We start from the raw sequence: 23,019 nt of genomic DNA on the forward strand, positions 1-23,019 counted from the left end.
CGTTCCCCGCGCGTCGTTTCCCCGCGGCGACACCGCCGCGCTGAGGCCACGCCGCCATGGCAGCCAGGCGCCCGCGCCGCCGCGGGCGGGCCGGCAGGGGGCGCCGTGGCGCAGCGCGGCGCCGCGCTTGCCCCCCGCCCGCCCGCCCGCCCGCTCGCCGCCATGGCGGCCTTCCCTCGCCACCGCCGCTTTCTGGGCGGCTTCGTCTGCGGGGCCGCGGCGGGCGCCGCCGCGTCGTGCTGGGCTGCGTGGCGGCTCCTCCGCAGCCAGAGCCAGCCGGAGCTGGTGCCTGGGCGAGCCCTGCCGGAGGGTAAGAGCCGCGGGCAGCGGGGAGGCCGGGCGCGGCGGCCCCGTGGCTCCGCGGGGCGGGAGCGGCGGCGCCTTAACGAGGCGGGAACGGCGGCGCCTCAGCGCGGTCCCGGTCCCCCCAGACCGCCACCCCCAGGCCCTAGACCCGCTCCCTTCCCTCAGAGCGGCCTTCTCTCCGCTGCCTCCATAGTGGGGTGCCCAAAGCGGGCCGGGAGGGCGGGGAGTTCCCCGAGTACCTGCGCCGGGCTGAGGGACGAGGAGGTTATTTGGGGATGCTGGGCTGTAACTTGCATTAAAAACGCAGCTTCCCTTGCTGCACCTGCTCAGACCGAAATGTTGGTGACACGCGAGGAAACTGGTTTCATGCGGCTGCCACGATGGTTCCAAATGTCCCGTGTTGCAGTGGGGAGCGGAGAGCAGTTGCCCTGTGTGACCTGGTAAAGTCCGCATAATATATACATATATGTATGTATATATGTTTACTTTTAAACACACAGCTCAGATCAGGCCGTAACTAAATTTCAGCTATTGCTTCCCCTGTGCTTCCCTGGGGAGATGAGGCCAGCACGCGTGGTGGCTGTTCGCTTGGGAAGGCCCCGGCCCGCTGGCCGTGCGGGCTGGCGGGGGTGCGAGGCGTGGGGAGGGGGCCTGGTGGGAGTGAACGGTTTTCTCTGCAGCCTGAAGGCTTTAAAAGCATCGAAGTGTTGGGAAGCACAGGAGGAGCGTCTCTAAAAACGTGAGTTGCTGTCGAACAGATGGCTGGAGGACGAGGAAGTCAGTAAGACGGATGTAAATATTCCTCCATGAGAGAAAAATGTTCCTTGCAAAAAAAAAAATAATCTCGAAGTGAAGCTTTCATTCATTCAGCAGAGTGTAAGTGTTCCCAGTGAGGGCAAGACTCGCACTTGTGCTCAACTCGTACATCTCAGTTTGTGAGGAGGAGTGCGATTTCCAGCTCTGAAGGGCGAAACGTGTGTGTTGATCTCCTGTGTCCGTAACTCCTTGTTGCCTGATTTGTCCCTAAATACCTGATAGGTTTTCTTCTGAAGGCCAGCCCAGAGCGATTGCTAGGCAGATGTGTGTAGGCATTAGAGTGGATGAGTTGGTCCTAGAGCTGAGATCCTCATGTGAGGACACGATGAAAAGCGCAGCTTTTTTGGTAGAAGGAAGTTTCACTGGATAGCTTTCTTAAGATTTTTTTTAAGTCTCAGTTGTGGCCCTAACCTCAAGTAGCTCCCTATACAGTATGTTTACATCCGCTGAGATGCTTTTCTTACTGTCTTGTTTCTGATCACATTTCATCTTTGGATGGCTTTCTGTTTATTTTTCTCCTTAGAACCAGTAGAAGAGTCTCTGCTGGAAAAATACGGATTCCCTGAAGCTGGAACAGAGACCAGATATTACACAAATCATGCACTGTCTTATGACCAGGCAAAACGGGTGCCTAGATGGGTGATTGAACATATTTCAAAACAGAAGACACTGGGTATGTAGGTACTTACTTTCTTACATTTATGGCACCCAGAATGGGCTTTGCAGTTCACAGAAGGTGGACGCAGGAGCAGGCAGGGAGAAAAATCCTGTAGTGATCTCTAGGTATGGATTTTTCCACCCATTGACAATCCCACTGGAGGCAGCAGGCCTCTGGGTGGATGTCAGTTCCATGACAGTATTAAGGCTGATGTTGCCAGTGATTTGAAAGAGATCTGTCACTGCAGGTTGGCAGGCCTCTTCAGTATTTTTTCTCTTGTTGGGACTAGTCTGGTACTGAATGTACAACATCCTGAGGCCTGCAAGACACACTTGGCCCAAGGGCTGAATATGAAAGGGAGGAATGAAGAAGAACTAGAGCTACCTTTCATGAGAAATTTCTGTTATGAATTTATGAAACAGTCTGTAAACACCAGATCAGTGTAGCTGTGTCAGTGTAAACACTGTAAGTCCTGTTGCAGGAGGGAAGCTTAACTTACCTCTTTTAAACATGAATGGAGAGAAGATGAAAAACTGAAAATTAAACTTTTCTTAACCTGATTCAGACCTGCAAAGTTCAGTGTTATTGCTCAAGCGCCTAAAAATTGCTCTTGCTTCCTTAGCTTGTGTAGTTAGTTCTGTGGGCCAATTTATGTCAGTTTAGGTGCGGCTCCATATGTGTGAATGCTTGTGGAGTCAGCACCTTTAGTGGCCAAGACTGTTCCATCTACAGATCTTAAAGAGATTTGCTCAGAATGGGGAGAAAAGATGGATGTCCATTTCTGAGATAAAAATGGAGCAAAGGGCATCAACAGTTGTAATTGTTCAAAGCTACATAGGGCATACCTACTCACTGCAGCCATTATTTCCTTTGATGCAGTTCTGTTGTATTTTCTGATGTGCGTTATCTAATACTCTCTCCCCTGTTCTTTATGCAAGAGAGAGGCTCAGTGATTTTTTGCTGTCAGTGGTGAATGAAATATAAGTGGTATATAGTCATTGTAAATTAAGTTTATAGCATTAGTTCAGCTTTTATAAGGCAAATTATTAGTAATGGAGGTAACTGTAAAGTGTTTTATGAATGCAGTAGGCCTCTAAATATATCTTAATCGCTGTCTTCAAATTACCTTTCAAAATTAAAAGCGTGATCCTGAAAATATTTATAACCAACCTCTAAGTAGCATCGTTGATTCCTCTTCTTTCTGAGAAGAAAGCAGTAATTCCGGGCTTGCTTTCAAGTGGGCCTTAACAGCTGAATTGTTAAAATGTTTTCCGAATGATCAGATACAACTAACCTGCAAGTTGAAATTAAGCATCTTGAGGCATTCAGCTCTGGTTTATGTCTGATAGCTACTCTAATTGAGATTTGAGGTGGAACTGTGTTGTTCAGGGAAGGTCACAAAAACCTTTCACGTACTGGAGTTTTGAAACCACGTGATGTAAAAAAAAAATATTGATAAGTAAGAACTTGAGTGTTTAAAAAACATGGTGGAAAGAAATTAGCTTTACATGTAAATGAGATGTACAAATCTGATTACAGAAGAAATTACTCGTTTTTATCAAAGCAGTGAACAGAGAATAAATTAGGATATATTTTCCATTTTTCAAGTTTAATTGATAAATTACCCTTTGTCTTAAATACTGAGATTAAATATGATTTTTAAAAAATAAGAATCCTGTTGTTTTGCACACTGATAAACTTGTCAGTGTTGCTTCCTAAGCATCAATCCTGTGTTAAAGTATCATGTCACATGCTTTACCAAAAAAGAAAATAAAAATGAAGCTCCTTCCTTCTACCTGCATTGCGTAAGATGCTCTGACTACCTCTCTGTTTTGACGTCATCTCCATGGACCCATGCACAGATGGTCAGCAAAGAAGAGGAAATTGCTTACAGGCACTGGTTTCCAAGAGATGCATTATCCATATGCGTGCTCATTTTCCGTCCCCCGTCCCTTCTTCCTTGTGGTCCTTGCATATTCTTGGGTTCTTCAGAGAGCTGCCAAGTGGAGAGTGTGTACCACACTTTGTTCTCAGTACGGAGCACAAGGAAGCGCAGGGTGCATACGTGCTCAGTGATAATATTGACATGACAAAAAAGCCAGAGTGCATGCAGTTTGTGTGTCTATGCACAGTCAGCTGTAGAAGAAAGAACAATTTTAACAGTGATCACTATTGAAAATTGCCCCTTGCGTTGTATTGCAACAGGAAGTGCTTTATAAAGCGCCAAGTTTGAGGAAAATTCTCTCTGGTGTGTACAGGCCCTGCTTCATGCTTAAATGAAAAGAGACTATGTAATGGTCCTGTATATTGCATCTGTGAAATTATGCCTAAGATGACACCCTGAATTTTATAAAGAAAAAAATCAGTATGCTGTAGATACTTTGAATTATATTGGCATTTGGGAAAAAAAAATTGTGGCCAACAGTGATGGTGCGCTAAGCCGGTTATTTTCCAGCTGCACGCTGTGCCGCTGCCTGGATGGAGCCGTTGCACAGGCACAGCTGAGTCAGCCCTTGTGCGTGCCTCTGCTGCTTCTCTGGAGCACCTTCCTTAACTATGGATGTTCTTGGGTCCCAGGCCATTCCCTAAGAAAGATGGTGTCTTACTGGAGGTTGTCAGTGCCAGAATAATTCATACAAGTCTCTTCTGGCCATCGCTTTTCCAAGGAAGCAGTCAGTGTTTGGGATGAAGTGGTCTCAAAGTTGCAGCTCACTCAGAGTAATTTCTTTTCCAAGGAGTTGTCTGGGACTCGACCCAGTGCAAGGACACAAATATAGGTGTATGGCCAGTAAACCTGGGAAGAAGGCACAGGCTCCCCAGCAAAGACAGCAGCTTAGAATGGGCTGCCATCTCTGCAACAGTTAAGTTAGCTCCCCCCACAACCCTCCCCCTAAAATGGTTTTGTCTACCAGAAGGCTTTATGCCTAGTCATTTTTGTGCACAATTCCCAAATGTCTGGAAAGGCAGAAGGGGAATCTTGGAAAGGAACAGGAAAGCTCTACACTTATTTCTGTGCCCATGAAGAACAAATGACTTAAGACTTTCTCTGGAATGGGTTTATTATTTTAGCGAGTGTAACTTTATCAAGATACACTCATTCTACTTCCAGGCTAGACTTGGAAAAAGAAGAAATACTTGGAGTGGCTCAAACATAAAAATGGAATTGCAGCTGGTGAAGATCTGTATATCTTCACTGTCCTAAAAAGTGAATCTAGACTGGTTTATAACTAGTAATCTTGCCTTTAATATTAATCTGCATTTATGATAAGGCAAAAGTATTTTGGTTTTGTTTTTTCTCTATAAAACAGCAAGCGTGTTAGAATTTCTAGTGTGTAGTGGAGAAGAATTTAGAACTGGAACACAGATATTTAAGCAGAATTATTCTTTTTTATGGTTGAGGAGAAAAATACCCAATTGAGATTAATGTGTTGAATCCTGAAGCATGGGTCATTTGGCGAGATATGGCAGAACCAGTTCTTTTTGTCTTGTTATGGTGGTTTAATGATAACCTAACAATTTAGTGTGTTATTCCTCAGGCAATGCAGACCGAAGGCACTGTAAATTCAGACCAGATCCTAACATCCCCCTAATGTTTAGTGCTGTCAATGAAGACTACCTTGGGAGCGGATGGTCACGAGGACACATGGCACCAGCGGGAGATAACAAATTTTCAACAGTAGGATTTTTTTTCTTTCTTTTTAATTTGTGTTTATTAGTCAGAACGGGTCAAAAGACCCTTAAAAGTAATGTGTAATGTTCCTTTTGCAGTTTGTTTTGAGATGGAACATGATCTTATTATTGATGCACAGACCAGGACTTGGAGTTACAAGGTCTGTTCCTGACTGAGCACTGTAGGATGCTCTCACAGTCTGCTTCAGGCATCTAAATCGGGTGCATCCTCTGGTGACATACCTCTCTTCATTAAATCACACCTAAATTAGCTTGTTTGGCAGAGATGACGTGAGTATATCTTGCACAGTATAGTGTTAAGCAAGTCTTCTCAACCTCTTGTATGTCACATTGTCTACCTGTAAAATGATGATAACCTTCACCAAACAAACCTCGAAAGTGTCTTCCGAAGCTCAGTTAAAGGGAGACAGGGAACGATGACTTCATTCTGGCCAACAGGTGCTGAGATGTTTAAGGCTAGATTGGGCAAAGCAAAGATGCTGCTAAGTACTGTTCTGTATTGGCAAGGGGTTTGCCTAGATGATTTAAAAGGCTTTTTCCTTTCTGGCAATGTGTATGAGGTAAATTAGAACCTTCTTTTGCCATAGTTCTTTCAGTCTATAAAATGTCTTCACCTGCCATTTATTTGAGCCGTAAGAAAAGCATGCCCTAATGCCTTGGCTGACTAACAAAGCAGCCTTGGATTTATTGGATCCTCTTGTGAAATGTGCCTAATGCAGCAATTTGTCAATTAAGAAGCAGTTTGAATTTGTATTTCTGCCAGGCAGAATAGTATGCAGTGGGGCAGAGTGACAGCGCAGTGGCATGTGGTGGATGAAAGAACCAGTCATTTTATTTCGACTGGAAGTGTCTTTGTGGTTATTTATTTGTGATATCTGGGGGTTTTTTGCTGGTGAGCTACCTGTGCAGAGAGATCCTGGACCTGGCTTGAAATGCAGTGAGATGATACAGTCTTTCAAATACAGGACTGTAAGAATTTAATTTCACAGTTTAATTAGTGCAGGTAGTGTTTGCTCATTATCCTAAGGAGTTCTGTCAGCCCCTTCGCTTTGAAGAAGTAGTATGTGAAAAATACTGACAAGTGCAGGACTTATAGAAGATTCTGGGTTAAGATCTTGGAAATTTTTAGCACCAGGTCCTTCGCATCTGGACATATGTGGGTTTCAGTTCAGAGAGGTTTATGACACTTTTTAAAGATAAAATTAAGCAGATATGTAGATGTTTGACCATTATGGTCTCACAAATAATTTAATCACCTGCATGTTATGTATTTGTAAAATAGTGATGAATATTTTTAATAAAATCTTTTTTTGTAAAGGAAAGAAAAAGCTAGCCATTAGGCAGTCAAATAAATGAAAAGCATAGGTGAAAGCATCCTTCCCATTCAAAAAGAAGAGTAGCTAGTTGCTTCCAAAGACATTACAAAACTGACACTGGGTAACGCAGTAATTCCTGCGCCGCTAGAATTGGACATTCTTGTGCTGTGCTATGTTTCTGTCAAAAAAAAAAAAGTAGATACATTTTGCAAGGTTTGCACCCCAGTTATGCGACTCTTAATCCAAAATAATTTTGTAGATGTTCTTAGGTTTTGTCTGACCTTTTATGTTGATAATGTTAAGACTAAACTAGAAATGGATTCTGATCCAAAAACTTCCAAAATGTGTTTTCAGCTTGTAAATATTGCAGTGAAATTATATTATTTTCTTTCTCTATGCAGAGAGCTATGGACGAAACGTTTTATCTGTCTAACATTGTGCCTCAGAATTATGAAAATAATGCTGGATTTTGGAACAGGTGAGAAATTACTTCTAAGTAAACGAAGTGAAAAATACCTGACAGTGGCATAAATCAGAAAAGCTGTATTTATAAAACTTCTTCACATCAGAGCATTCTAGAGCACTTTATAGGCTATCTGTAGAGATCATAGCAACTTTCTGAAATGAAAAGCACCTCAGTCCTCACAGTGCAAGAACAGTATAACGACTACTTTAGTTCTTTATTCGGTCAAACTGTAGAGGACGTTTATTTAGACTAGCTAAAATTACTTCTTCTGGCTGATGTGGGTAAAGGAACAAGGCTTAATATCTCTGTCCTAATGGAAAATTCAGTAGAAGCAAGGAAAGGGTTTAGATCTTGCTTTAACATCTCTTCTTCAAAAAAGTGCTTCCCATGTGAGAGTATTCACATCTCTGTATGTGGACATTGGTTCTCTTTGAATTGGAGAACTGAGTGCTCCCCACTGAGTCATGACTACTTCAGGTCTTAGGTGTTTCTTCAAGTGCTGGCTTCCAAGTAGCAGTCAGGCAGGTTCTCTGTCACTTGCGAACGCTGGCTGGATCGGCTTTGAGGTGAAGTGAGTGGTTGATAAATTTAAACTTTCTTCACATAGGATTTTTATTCTTTCCTTCTTTTGAGCAGAGAAAAACATTTCATCCAGCACTTCTTGCATAGGACTTACAGAATGTTAAGACTCAGAAACAGGAGGGGAAAATGATGAATTTCACCAGGTTCGCTCAAGGGAAGGTTAGCAAAATTATGTACAGTATTGTACTAAAATTCTATTAAAAATGCATCATCATTCAACTACACACTGCTTTCCAGTTTTACAAGAATGCATATAAAATCATATGAGGCATTCAATAAGGTTATACTGGTTTATAGACAAATAAAATGCTATAACATTTTAAGAGATTTTTTTTTATTGTTTTAATACCTCAAGTATTTGAGCATAAAATTTCCTTATACCAAAGCTAAGCATTTGTACCAGTTCAACGTGGGAAACCCTCTTTATTTCCCTTGAGCAGGATCTCTGCCTAATCAGGAAATCATGGGGAGTGTTTGAAAATTTCCCCTGGCACTATCAGCCCCACAATTTAAGCAGCTATTAGCACTTTCTCCTAACCTCAGCACCCTATCCCCACAGTTTAAATACATGAACAAGCTATTTGTGCCACTTGTTTCATCAGTCACTTGTTTAATGATCAATAGGTTTAAGGTTACCATGTTTCACATGTGTCGTATCCCTTCCTGGCTTCAGTACTCTCTTCCTTTCTCTTTTTTTAGTTGCTTGCTTCTTGAATTGTCTTCTGAGGTGCAGGTAGACAATACAGCTTGGTCAGTTTAACAATCTTTTGCTTTTTAAAGTGGTATTCACCCTCCAGCCATGTGTTTTTGCTGCTTTCCCAGTTCCAGCTCTGGTACTAGCCTGACTGTGGCAAGTCAATTCCATTTGCTAACTGATTCGCATTTTGTTTTGCTTGGTTATGTTTCTGCCAGATTAGAAAATTGGATCAACTGGTGAGATGAGTGCCAGAGCCAACATGGAAGATGGAGTAGGACTGTTCAGCTGGGGCAGACAAGGGGAGCAGTAGGAAAGGGGAGAGCAGGACTGCGTCTTTCAGCAAGCTGTTAGATAGTAAGCTATTAGATTGGTTCAGTGGTGTGGTCTAACTGCACCTTACTATTTATTCCTCATTCTCTTCCCACCAACATGCATGCTGCTTTCTTTCCGGATGTTTAACTGAGTGCAATTTCGTGGTCACTATAATTTGATCTCTGTCCCTGCCACCACCAAAAGCAGTTTGCTCCTTAGCTGCATTTATTCCCATTCTCTCCTTGTGCCAGGTGGTGTTTGTATTGTCATGCCATGAGACAGCCTGAGGAGCTGAGCTGCTTGGAAGCAAAGCTGACGACAGCAGGAAAAAAATTAGCTTGTGGTCAATGCTTTGGTGTATCACATGGCAGTTCACTATTACCAAAGAAGAAAGGTCTCATTCCTGCTAATTCTGATTTGTGTGAGCTGATTTAACTCACTAACCCAGCACAAAAAAAAGACTGGTTTTGTTCAGGATTATTGACAGATGAAGAGTGTTAAAGGTGGCCCAAGGGAGAGGTATGAGGAACAGGGATGAGAAAGAGAAGGGCGTGAAACCTCCCCCTTTCAGAGGCAGCCAGATTAGCTGGGCTCATCTGTCTCATGTTCTGGTCTGTTTGTCCATTTGAGTGAAGTGCAACTCTGTCTTTAGTAGAGGACCAATGGGTGCTCACTGTATGTGATTTCTGTAACACTTGGGGTGTTAGATCAGCACTGGGGCTACAATATTTTGTTTTATGTAAAATAGGCATGATCCAGAAACCTTCTTATTTTATGCTGTAAACTGAATCAATTAGTTTAAAAAGCAAAAACAATGTTGGTATTTCTGGAGTTGCTACTTTATTTTTAAACGGTTTTATATAAAAAACCAGTAAGTAGACTTTGTGGGAATGGCACGTAGAAACTTTCCTAAGTACTCTGAGCTACGGAAAGAGTCGTCTGTTGCAGGACATTGATTCCTTGGGGAGGAACATACAAATCCAGTAACGTGGTAAAACCTTTTAAAGTAAGAATGCCACAACCTGCTGTTTAAAACAAGTTTTACTAATCCCAAGTGACCATCAACAGTATCTTTTCTAGTGTCAGGTGTGGGAGTAAGTAGAGAACTCGGATTTTCAGGACAGGTGGTAAGGCTACAAAAACCATTTTCAAATGTGTGCGATAACACATCCCTCTCTGTAAAGAAGTGAACCTTGGACAAGTGGGAAGTATGAGTTGGGCCTGCGTTTTACCTTCTTTGGCTTGTAAGTCAGTCACATGAGTTTGGAAAAATGCTCCCAAACTGTCAGTAGTTCACCTTGCCCTTCACAGTATGTTTCAAAGACTCTTACGTTAAGTTTTCCCAGCTAACTCTACCCTATCTGACAAATATGTTGCAGAATGGAAATGTATTGTCGGGAATTGACCGAGAGATTTGAGGATGTTTGGGTAGTTTCTGGACCTCTGACCTTGCCTCAAACAAATGATGATGGAAAGAAGAGAGTTACTTATCAGGTATGTATATATGTTGCTGGGTTAACAGTGCAGTAGTAATTATTTATTTATTTAAAATTGATATTGTAGCTTGATAAAACAAAGTTAAACAGCCTAGTACATGCAAAATGTACGAAATGTCCAATACTAGTTGGGACAAGTTCAGTGGAGATGTTATATTTTGCCTACATGTCAAAAAGTGTAATTTTAAAATAATTTGTTTTATTTACAAAGAGAGGTCTACTAAATGTCTGTTCACAGTCTGCAGTAAAACTGTTTTCTGACTTCTGTAATACTTGGCAGTATCTAAGCAGAGAGTTAGTGGGTTTTGCTGATGTGAAGGCATCTATTCAGTTATTTATTGATATATTTTAGAAACAGTGCAATACAAAGGTACTGTGGGTTTCTCAAAACTATGTAGGGTATTGGAATGCTGCTTCTCCATTAATTTCAAAAGCAGTTTGCTGATATCCCATATGCATCAGCTAGATGAGGTCTTGCAACTGGGATTCTGAGTATACCAAAGTCAATTGACAGGCTTCATTCAAGTTCAGTAGGTTTTAGGTGAATGCAGTGTAATCACTGGTCCATGGTACTGGTATCCCCCCTTCTTCTTTTGATCCCCCATTTTTATTACCTGCTTAAAATACTCTGAAGATTTAGGATTGATCATGCGCAGTCTCTAGACACCGTCACTGATAGACAGAAAGATAGGAATGGCTATCAAGTTGAGAGGTGAATTTCTTACTGCTTATCCTGGCTTACTCTTTGTAAGCACATGTTTAGACATCTGTAGGATCTGAGCATGGTAAGGTATTCAAGGGAGGGAGTATTACCTTCTGCCCTCACTGTAATGAGATATTATTGCTGGTTTCAGTTTCTAGATGATAGCTAACGTAATGCAAATAATAAATGCTGTATTTTGCACCTCTTGAAAAAACACTTTTCCTTGAAAATAAGTACTTGGATCAACTGCAGCTTCAGCTCGTGAGTGATTCAGCTGTCCAGCTAGTTCTCTGAGGAGCAGTGAATGAGCTTGCTGTAAACAAGCCCCTGTTTCAGAGGGATATGAGAGACACGAAAGGGAGAGATGTTCAGCTTTCAACGCTGGCTTGTTTAGCGGTAAGATTTAGGCACTATTTCTCCATTATAAATACACAACTGATTTCCATTTGATTGAACTTGGAACTCAGTCATAATAGAATGTAATTTTTCCTGTTTGCTTTTACCTTTTTACTTCTTTAAAAACTGTCCCTTGCGTCACCACCCGCACATGTCTATAACCTTGACTGTGACAAAATCACAGCTTTGGTTTTGGGTTTGTTGTTATTTTTTTTCCAGACAGTCATATGTTATGCATATGAAAATGCAGTAATAATAATTTATCTTTTTCATGTTCAGCGGCAGTTCCAAACTTCAGCTCTCACCACATCTTTGTGAGGAAGGTGACAACTGTGCTCATTTTCAAGTGGATAAGTAAGCTGTGGTTAAGGGATATGACCGATGCCACATGATAAGTTAGTGGCAAAGCTAGCTTTAGACTGGCAATGGTTCCTTGCCACCCAAAGAGAGAGTGCTGACTTCGCTATTGCCCATTATACTTTCCAGTCCTTTCCCTTGTCTGCCAGTGCTGATGACTGTCAGATCCTTCCACAAGATGCTTAATTACCCAATGCAATAGAAAACCATCCGTACTGGACTCTTCATTTGCTTACTGGGCTTGTTTTCTACTGCTGTAGAAAGACAGAGCAGCGCACAGAGGAGTCCAACGCTTACTGGTGACAGCATGAGATATGTCCAAAAGCACACAGCTGGGACCAGGAGGGAAATGTTCCCTTTCAACAGTGTCGAGCTGAGCATTCGGCTTACTGTCATGCAGAATGGTACCGTAAGAGTTCTCCAGGCTTGCACATAGCTTGCTGGAATTTGCCTCCTTGTAGCTGTCAGGATATTGCATTTATTTTTCATCCCTAAAATATATATATTCGTCTTATATTGCAAAGAATTAAAAATCCTGAGCTGACTTGAACATTTTATAACTGAAAATGATTTTCCAGGAAGCAGTTGAATCATCTATCAACTGCTTCACTTTAATCTTGGTCATCTTTGTCTAGTTTTTCTCTAGAGAAAGTGTTTACTTAGAAGAGAAAGATTACATTTTTCTGAAAAATTATTCTGGCTCTCCCATTTTGGTTTTGAAATGTAAATTTTAGTCTTCCACAGGTAAAAATAAGAGCAGGCACTGCATCTTACTGCTTTTATTCAAAGTAACTTGATACCAGGATGCAGCGATGGAATAGTAGTGGCACAAAATGTCCACGCTGCTTTGATTATCATATCGTTCTGTTCTTGTCTGTTGCCAAGATGTCTTCATCATCTTTGGGTTTGATGACAACTCTGGTCTTTTATGAATGGTTTATCAGTTTTGGTCTTAATATAAACTATGAAATGAAGTTCAGTGTGAGACTGAAAACGGTGGAATGATGGTATTCATGTTTTCATTTCACCATTTGGCCACATTCATAAATCCTTTACTTAGCTTCCTAGGGTGAGATTCATTATGTAAATTGATTTGTATTTAAGCCGTAAAGTACAGATAATGCTGTCTACAGGTGGAAAAAGTAAAATGTTGATTTTGTGTTTTTTGTTTTGTTTTAAATATTAAATTACTTGATTTGGGTCCTCTTTGGGTACACTCCTAAGTGTAAATAAATACAGGCTGAGAATTGTTTTGTTATTTTGAAATCTGTTTATGACATAAGTTCTTGTGCTTGCTATTGAAGTTGTCCTCTGCGGAGAGAGACTTCAAGGTGGAGTAGTATGTTGTTTTGGTTTTTTTCTTCTTACATCAACACGTACACTTAGAAGAGGGAACACAACCTGTCAAAGCACTGGAGAGAAGTTCTTTTCAAACTGATACCTTGGATGTAATTGCAGTCGTTGCCATTGATTTTGGCAGTCTGGGATTCTGCCCCTAAACCGAGAACACTAAGAGTTGGCAGCTGAACGAGAAGGGAAGGTACCTCTTAGCTGTCTTTCGGAGTGAACTTTGCTAGGTTCAAACAAGTGACTTAGAAATGAAAGGCTCTTAGTCCTCATTGCTTGGGCTTATGAAGCTGATGTGAAAAGGTGTCCTTTTTCTTTGTATGTGCTGTTTAAGGAGAAGTGCTGTAGTATACACAATAGTGCTGAAACTCAACCTATAATCTGGCAATGTGACTGTTTAAGGCTGAGCTCCTTTCTAATGTTTTTCTTCTCCTCTGAGACTAGAACTGGAAAAAAGAAAACACAGAAGTACTACAGTGAATATGTCTGCATTGATTTGTTTCAGATCCTCTCTTCAATCTTATTTTCCTTGTTTTTGGCTGAAGGAGTGGTGAAATATGTATCCATGGCTTTACAGGCTGGTGTTTTTCTCATCAGACATCCAAAAAGGTTATTTTTAGATCACTATAGAGGAAAAACAGAGCATCGGTCATGGCATTGTTCCCAGTTCCTGCTTGGACTCTGGTACCATTTGCTGTTTAATTCCAGAAAGGGAATTAACCTTGAACTCCTTAGATGCCAGCATTGTTCTGTCTATTGGCTGAACTTGTTGTATCCTCAGATATGTTCTGTCATCTCATCTGTCTCCAGCAGGGGATTTTATTGCAAAGAGTAGATTGATGACTGTGCTTGGTATCTGAAAAACATATTTTGAGAATATATGTAAAATAGAATGCCAACAGGAAACATCTGTTCTGTGTCATTGGAGAGGCAGATGCAGGTTTTTCATCTTTGTCCAGATCAAATCAAAATGACATTGTCTTGTTTTATACATTACTGTTCTCCAGTGACTGTCACTTTAGTGATTTTCCTCTGTCAGCAGATTTGGAGTTTGAAATACAAATTTTGCAATAATTCTACTGCGTCATGCTCAATGCTCCACCCTTCTTATTCCCAATGGCATCATAGTAAATGCTAATTTAAGAAGAATTGGCTATGGTTGGCGAACGAAAGTACAGTTTAGGTAACATTTTGGTTTTTTGAAGAAGTTATTTTTCTGTACTTTTTAGTGGTACACTGGGTTCATCCTGGAATCATGTCTGCCGTTTTAATTTTCAAAACTGAATGACAAGGCTGGGCCAGGCACGCACAATAACTGTACCAGAAGGTATACTTACTCGTCATCTAGTTCTGTGGCAAATAAGTCCTTGGGAAACAAATTGCACCTCTCAAATATAAGATGGTGCTTTATGGTTTTCCCCAGTCAACTTTCAGAAGTAGTAGAGGTTTTATCCTAGCCAAGATACTATAGGGGAAGGAATCCTTGTTAGAGGAGGAAATAAACCTGGGGACTGTTACTATTTGTTGGCTGCTCCACACGGTCTCAAGGCTACACAGGCAACTAATGGATCTAGGTCCATTATACATGTCCCATAAAACTTATGTTCAAAGGGCTAGATCTTAGATCAGCTGGTGTAAACAACTAGAGTTCTGTCAGCCCTAAATTTAGACATGATGTACAAATGAAAATAATAGGCACTCGTTTAAGATTGGAGGAGAAGAGACACCAAAGGTGCAGGATAGATTTATGGGGTTGCTTTTATTTAGCACTGTACCCATCCCAAAGGTTCTTTTGTTATAGGAAGAGCGGTGATAGGGACTGTAGTGGATTCAGTGTTAAGTAACCTAAATGGAGTCTGTGGAAGTAGTAGTCTGTCATCATGTAAATACAGTATCATAATGCATATACACACCCTCTTTATTAAAAAAAAAAAAGGAGGGGTTGGGGTGTCTGTCTTTTCATGCCATAACTAGGTATTTAGGCACAGCTTTTTTTTTTTTTTTACCACTCTTCTTTTTTTTCTTTTTTCTTTCTTTCTTTTCTAGGATTGCCAAATGATTTGGCAATAGCAATCAGACCAGCCATAACAAATTAAATTTTCCTGAAGTACATACATTTGCATTTTGGAGTGCTTGGCTGTGCCGTGTTGTTGCAGATTGTTACTATGATTTTTATCCGTCATATTTTCTATTTTCTGTATTGCTAGGTCTGCCTTCACACCCCTCGGTTCTTCTCAATGCCATCTGACAAGAGTTCTCTCAAATACTGGGGAGAAAACACTATCAACAGAATCAATGCTGCCTAACACAAATCGGAAAGGAACTGGAGTGAAGGCAGTTAATGCTGTCACAATGATAAGTAAATAAAATTATACTGATAGCAAAGGGAATTTTTTATACTGCCAGAAAGTCTGTTTCTATGCAGAATTTAGTATCAAATTATAATAAAGCTCTGGATTGTCAAACCTGGGGTCATATCAGAAGGAATGATATTATCTACAGTAAAACATCTGATGGGGCCTGGTCAGTATCGTGCCTCAGGTTACAGCTAAAACAGAACAAATGCCTATTCAGAGAAAGCTACAGTCTTATTTTGGGTGACAGGAATGATGTTCTTGAATTCTGTCCATCAAGAAATGTGACAGAAGTCTTAATTTTGTTAGTGCCAGGTGTAGGTGGAAGTACCGTTACATAGAGAATTGTGTGTATGCTTGTTTTCAGTCAGTTCTGGTTTGCAGTATGGCTTAGTTCTAAACTCTGGTTGTTATACAGAGAGAGGTGAAAAACGGTTACTGGAGTGTAGAGGGAATTTCTGGAGCTATCATTTTAATGTATTTGATGATGGTACCCTCTGATGCAAGGACTCTTCAGTGTGTGCTGGCAGTTAAGGCATGATTGAATGTGATTTCTGTTTACCAGGTTCTAAGAGAGTCTCAGATAATTGCCAATCCAGAGCTGGCTCTCGCTGATGAAGGGCTAGTCCCTTCTGCTAATTCTCTTCATGGTTGATTTTCATTTTCTAGTCACTAGATGGCAAAATACTGCTTTTAGATTCATGAGTCCTTTCTTTTAAAAATTATTCCTACCCTTTCAGAAGAAAATAATTTTCATACCACTCTGGGAAGCTGCAACAAGTCCAGTATAAAATACAAATATGATAATATTTGTGTATGTTTTAAAATTTCTAGTAAGAGCAACACTGTTTTTTTCTAATATAATCTCAAGTGTTCTGCCATTATACCTTATATATTCCTTTTCTCCTGTTTATGTAAGAATGGAATTTTCTTTCTCATAAACTGCAAACTGTCATTTTTAGGGACTGCTTTGCCCCCGTATTTATCTGACTACCACCATGAAGGTGACATTAGTTAATGCCATATGCTTAAACTTACCCTAGATGCCATTAGCAAATGACTTCATTATTTATTGTGATACTTAAGCACTCCACAGATACTGTCAAATTTGTTCTTCCTCCAATTTTAAAAACTACTACCAAGAACAGTTTAATGATTTGGCCAAAATCGTGAGGAAAGCCAAGCTTAAGACAAATCCCCATCCAGTGACTTAGCTATGAGACCGAATTTATCAAAGCTCCCTGAGCTCTCTCTGTTTTAAGAAATCGTGTTGCTTCTGCCCTTATCTTTATCTGTCCCTGTGAGCTCTTCAAGTTTGTATAACTGCTTACCAACACGTTTGTTGTTTTAGCAATATGTAAACATCTCTAAATGTCAGGAATTGCACACATTTTAATGGCCCGTCCTCATGACAGCTGTCCAGGTTTAATTGGGCATGGAGGAGTATAACAAATTTGTACACACTTGTGGAATGTCAATAACAATGTCAATAATAATAAAAACCAGTAAACACTATGCTGAAAATGACATTATCATAATGTTGCATTATTAGTCAACACCGGTTCAGTCATAGGGCTTCAGCCAGCATCAGATCACCAAAGAAAACGAGAGCAAAGCAAAAGTGAAAGGAATAAGCAGCTCCAAAAAGTTAGGGCAATGAACGTTTTTATGTTGAACTGATACAGACAGCACAGAGAAATAGTATCTGAAATTTCACATTGGTTTCCCAAATGATGATGGGAAAGGAATATTTTTAATGCTATAAAAAGAAGGCTTTTAGCTTGAGTGCTTTTTTTTTTCTGTTATGAGGCTGTTGAAAATTTGAAAAATTAAGCAAAATTTTATAGGAATAGCAAAATGGAAATTTTCAAAGGATGACACAAAAATTTACCTTGTGGTCTTGTTATCAACATGGTGTGAAAGCATGTGGGACAGCAGTGATTTTCAGCAGACCATTGCTGTATTTTCTTGCTTGTATTAGCGCATGAGATTTTTTTTTTTTGAATCACAGATACTATTAAAAACTGTTGCTCTTTTCCATCTGGGACAGATAGCTGTTTCAGGCATTGATTGGTGAAAGGTCATCTGCTGCCTGTGGATAGCCTAGCACAAACCAAAGTCAACATCTGTGCACGGATAATCTTAACCCATTTTCTGTTCTGTTACAGTAGGAGCGTATGCTCTCTGCCTCTGTTAGGCATGCATTGAGATAAATGGGATGGTGCAGATCAGGGTAGCTGTAGTTAGGTAGGAAAATCCTCTAGGTGGCAATAGGAAATGAATTGTTGAGTTTGTTTTTCCTACCTATTGCTCTGTTGCAAACTTCAGTTCTGCAGAATCACGCCTTACTTCTTTCCCTGGCTGTTGAGCTGTGTGGGGGGGGCAACTCTGTGGAAACACTCATCTGCAGCTTCTGTATCTACTCCCATAAAAAAGCAAATTGTGGTATATTACAGAGCATAATGATGCAAATATTACGGCGTGCTCCAGAACTGCATTTTCTTTTTTAACAGAAATCATTGGGTCACACTGGCTGCATAAATTATTAGTGATACGTCCTGTGCATGGTTCACATAAGTGTTAAACTGCAGAAAAAAACATACATATTCTTTGTCATGCATATTTACTCTGTCAGAGAGATCAGGCACCCTCCTTTGATGGTATTCTCCTCTAGCAGGATGAGCTGGGGATGGAACTTCTATGCCACATTTTGTGTAAGGAAAGGACACTTGTGGACTCTGGCTGTTCGGCAGGCTGAAGTTTGTTTTAATCACTTTAACAATATTAGAACTCAGTGAAGTAATTACAGAAGTAGTTTACTGCTATTCAGAGGACTAGTATAAAGCCTGAGCACTACTTAAATTTTATTTAAATCCTCAAAAGAGAGCTTACATGGAACTGAAGTGGTACATAAATTACATGTATGGCCGTTGCCTGTATAGAGCCGAGTTGTATTTAGAACAACATTTCTCAAAAGGCCAACCCTTCCTTAATTTTGAACTAGTCCTCTTTTTCCATCTTTCCTTCCCCCCTTCATAGGGGCATATACTATGCATAAATGTGCATTATTTTGCATAGAATATATATATTTGCATAATATTACATAAACACAGGGTCCGTTTTCCTTAACACCCACTCCAGGCATTCAGCATTTCCATTTCATACCTAACTATTGTATGTGCAGCTCTATTCATTCCCCAGCCTTTCTATCCACCCACTCGGTGCTCAGACTCAGTCCCCTGTTCCCTCTGCTAGCTCACTCAGCACGCATTCACCTGTTTGTTTTACATATGCCATATACCCCCTAATTGGAGATACTTGTAGCAGCTCCATCTGCGTGTTCACCCTTCCTCTAGTCTTTTATACAACAGACAGAGGATGCTGGTATGTGTATGTGTGTGGGAGGTGTTGAGAAGGGGAGGGAGCCGAGCTAAGGAGGACCTAGTACGTATACATGTGGAAAAAAGTCTGTGAAGAGTCCTGGAAAAGGCAGTGCAGGCCACAGCGCACAGGAATGCTGCAGGTCAGGAGATTGTTGGCCCAGGGAGAATCTGGGGAGCAGGGTTTAGTCTCGCTACTGCCTTCTCTCAGGAGGCTACAGCAGCTCCAGGGTGCAGTGCAGCTGTGCACAGCCTCTTCCTTCTCTTCCGCCCGGCCCTAGGAGTGTGCAGGAGGTGGGATTGCAGTGCAGGCTCTGCAAGCTCCCTGCTCCAGGGGGGAAAAGGGACTCCAGCCTTCTGCCTTCAACAGTGTCAGTCACTGCCTGCGCTTGCGTGAATACGGAATTGTGAACCCTCTCCTCTCCCCCTCAGGGCTTTTCATGCTTCTTGGCTTCCTCCCTCTCGCCACCGATACACTGCATGTACCCCCCAGTTTAAGTGCCACCTATCTCAGTTAGGTTAAACTCCCAACACCATTCATTTTGTAATTCAGTTTTAACCCACCAGGTATAACGGTGTGTTGATGCGTAGTTTTTAGTGTATTTTAAAATTACCTGTGCATCAGTCAGTTTTGATTATTTATGCAGTTGATCCTGAGGAGCTGTAACTCTGGTTTTACCCACACTGAATGCTAAATGCAAAGTGCTTTGACGCTCAGGAGCTCTAATTTCCCTATCAAGACATCTGTCGTCATCGAAAGGGAAAATAGATTTGGCATAAGGCATTTATTTATTGCTTACCAGTTTCAATGACTGTTAGATGTCTAGGCAGAGCTTTATTTAGGAGAAGGTTGGTGGCATAAACAAGATCATTTTTGTAAAAAAAACCCCAAAAACCCACAACAAAAAAAGTTTAAACTGCAGGAAAGCCGTTGAATAGCCTAGTATAGGGAAGGGGAGGAAAATATTCCGTAACAAAGAAATCGTAAGAGCATATGTTTACCAGAGACAGTAGTAATGTTACTACTACATTATTGTACAAAACATGAAAAAACTTTCTTTATCAGAGGTTTCCCTTTCTCCTAAAGGTACTTTCTCTGGTTTTGGTCTAACCAGTAAGACTTTAAGACTGGTCACTTAAAAAACTGGCAACAGAGGTAGAAGGCACACTTCAAGCACTGAAAGAATTCATAACTGAAATTAGTTGACTGACTCACGTGAACCTTGGTTCAGTAGCCACAGGCAGAGTTTAGTTTTAAAAATGTGTTTTCTTTTGCAGAAGTGCTGAATACTCTCAGAATACAGCATACATAGGAAGTGTTTCTTTTGTGGTTGAATTATACTGAATATATGAGTGGATAAAGCATGTCTGAACTGATATATTGGATTAGTTTGTAAAATACTTCCAATTAATGTGATCGGTTTTGGCAGTGAAATAAACACCTGCTTTCTCTGAAATTGTATTTTAACTGTATCTAACAAAAGCTGTCAAAAAATCAAAATAAGCAGTCTTTGCTTTTGCAGGTATTGCAAATAATGGAAATAGTACCTGGATTTTATGTATAAAACAAGATGCCTTTGTAGTTTCTGCAGGGCGTCTGCGTCTTTTTTATTCTGTTGCCATTCGAATGAAAGTACAAATTTTAGAAAGGTAGTTATACAGAAGGGTTATGCAAAACATAGATTTTCCATGTGTGAGCTTGTTATACTTTGTTGGAATGGCAGGTTCAGTTCAGCAATATTGAAGGAAAAAAAGCCTAATACAGCGCATGCATGCATGAGCATCACTTTTTGAATACTGGAGAGATTACATTTATCATCAATAGGTATATTCCCTTGGACTTATTTCTGACAGAGAGTGGGGTCTCTACTGTAGACATGTATGGGTGAGCTTTTAACAGATTTCATGTTAATTCAGAGTCCTGATCCTCCCCTCCTGGTGTTTCAGTTAAATTCCTCGATCCTGGTCTGAGTGACACAGCAGGAAACCCAACATGTACAAGCTCTTAAGTTGAATCATAGTGAATTTATGGAAGAAATAGGTGCATTTTTTTTGATAGAGTTCTCTTCCAAGATATTGAGACATTGAATGTACTTCTTCATATCCAGGTCTCCTCAAAAAAATGCTTACTTAGATAATGTAGCTTTTAAATACAGCCTGTGTATTGGTAATAGAGATACGAAAAATAACTGACAGAAGGTAAGTTAAAGTTGATTTGAAATGCATATTAAAAAACACGTGATTTGGAACTGTCGGGTCAGGAACTTAGTGTAGAGCTACTGATATTGAAAACAGCTTTCCAAGCGTTAACAATGTGATGCAGTATGAGAAAGGAGCTTGACCATCCCTTCAAGTCAGCTACGCTTACAGATCTGCACCTGGATTAGGGAGCTGGGGTCTTGGCTGACTCCCTGATTCCAAATGTGTGTTTCAAATTTGGTTCCAGTTCAGTTTCAGCCATAACTAAAGTTGCATCTGCTTGGCAGATTTAAGTTGAGTTTGTTCTTCTACCAGAGCTCCTTGTCGCAGATCTTTACAAATATTTAGGCAATTACTGGCTAATCTTTTGACCTTTTGTCTGCATCATTGTTCTTAACAGTATAATATAAAGTCAGTGGTGTTGTAAGAGAAAGGCAGAGAACCTTCTGGGAAAGTCACCTACCAACCGTGGCCAAACAACCCTGCAGTGAAGTGTTCTTTGCCCTGCTTTTCCTGTTTGAGACAGAGATTCAGGCATCAAATAGCTAGCTCATTCCTGACCAGCTATATAAGGAGCTGCAATGAAATGGTGCTGTGGTGGGTTGACCTTGGCTGGACGCCAGGCGCCCACCCAGCCGCTCTATCACTCCCCTTCTTGGGGAGAGGGGTGGGAAAGAAGATGGAAAAAACTCATGGGTCAAGATAAAGGCAGTTTAATAAAGCAAAAGCAAAGGCCGCACATGGAAGCAAAGGAAAACAAAAGATTTATTCTCCATTTGCCATCAGCAGGCAACGTCCCGCCACTTCCCTGGAAGTAGGGCTTCAGTACGTGTAGCAGTTGCTCCGAAAGACAAACGTCGTAATAACGAATGCCCCCCCTCCTCCTCCTTCCTCTTAGCTTTTACTGCTGAGCAGACGTCATATGGTATGGAATATCCCTTTGGTCAGTTTGGGTCAGCTGTCCTGGCTGTGTCCCCTCCCAAGATCTTGCCCACCCCCAGCCTGCTGGTGAGGGGGGAATGTTGGAGAGACAGCCTTGATGCTGTGGGAGCGCTGCTCAGCAGTAGCCAAAACACTGGTGTGTTAGCAACACCTTTCTAGCTACCCATAGAAAGCACAGTGCTATGAGGGCTGCTGTGGGGAAAGTTAACTCCATCTCAGCCAGAGCCAATACAGGTGCTTTCCACCTCAGCTTCTGGTCTGATAACATTGCACGTGATTTTGATGTGTAGTTAAGTGCTGTGGCTCCTTTTTAGAGGTAGTAGGATTAGTCTCGCATCTTTTTTTCTACACCCCACCCCCCCCCCCAACTGATAAGATCCGTATCTGTAACATAACTTTCCTTTTGACAGGTAATCGGAAAGGATGATGTAGCTGTGCCATCCCACCTATACAAGGTCATCCTTGCCAGACGGAGCAGAACGTCTACAGAGCCCTTGGTACTGGGGGCTTTTGTGGTGCCAAATGATCCCATAGGCTTCAGTCACCAGCTGACTGAGTTCCAAGTAAATATTGAAGATCTGGAAAAAATGTCAGGTTTAGTTTTCTTCCCCCCGGTGGACAAAACCAAAGATGTTAAAAATATCTGTGAGGTGGATACCTGTAAACTGATGGGCTTCAAGGAATTTACATTGTACATCACTGCTCGAAAAGTGCAGAGTGCCCGTACGTTGCACCGGTTGGAGAAAGCTATGTCGGAGTTAAGGGAGGCAGGAATTGAGCCTGATGAATATCTTCTAAAGCTTCACAAGAAGAAGGAAGAAGAACTACTGCAGGAAAAACAAGTAGCAGCTAGAGAGGGGAAAGCTGGCTGAGTACTTGTTCGGGAAGATGTTTGGGGTTTTGTACTTTGAAAGGGGAGCCGAAGGCAAACGCAAAGACAAGGGCTCTATGAATTATCCTTTTTTGAATTGTGAAAACAATAAAGAAACATTTGGAAGCTGA

At 41.2% G+C, this 23,019-nt stretch overlaps 1 protein-coding gene across 1 annotated transcript; it reads left to right on the top strand.

The window, feature by feature from the left end:
- The first annotated feature begins 162 nt into the window (after positions 1 to 162).
- On the top strand, positions 163 to 23,019 carry EXOG (exo/endonuclease G). The gene is made up of 6 exons (XM_076331976.1): positions 163 to 310; positions 1,646 to 1,795; positions 5,317 to 5,456; positions 7,188 to 7,264; positions 10,223 to 10,337; positions 22,428 to 23,019. Exons 1-6 carry the CDS (start codon positions 163 to 165, stop codon positions 22,887 to 22,889), a joined length of 1,092 nt encoding a protein of 363 aa, XP_076188091.1. The 3' UTR covers positions 22,890 to 23,019.

Source organism: Aptenodytes patagonicus, chromosome 2 (assembly GCF_965638725.1).
Source record: "Aptenodytes patagonicus chromosome 2, bAptPat1.pri.cur, whole genome shotgun sequence".
NCBI classification, from domain to species: domain Eukaryota; kingdom Metazoa; phylum Chordata; class Aves; order Sphenisciformes; family Spheniscidae; genus Aptenodytes; species Aptenodytes patagonicus.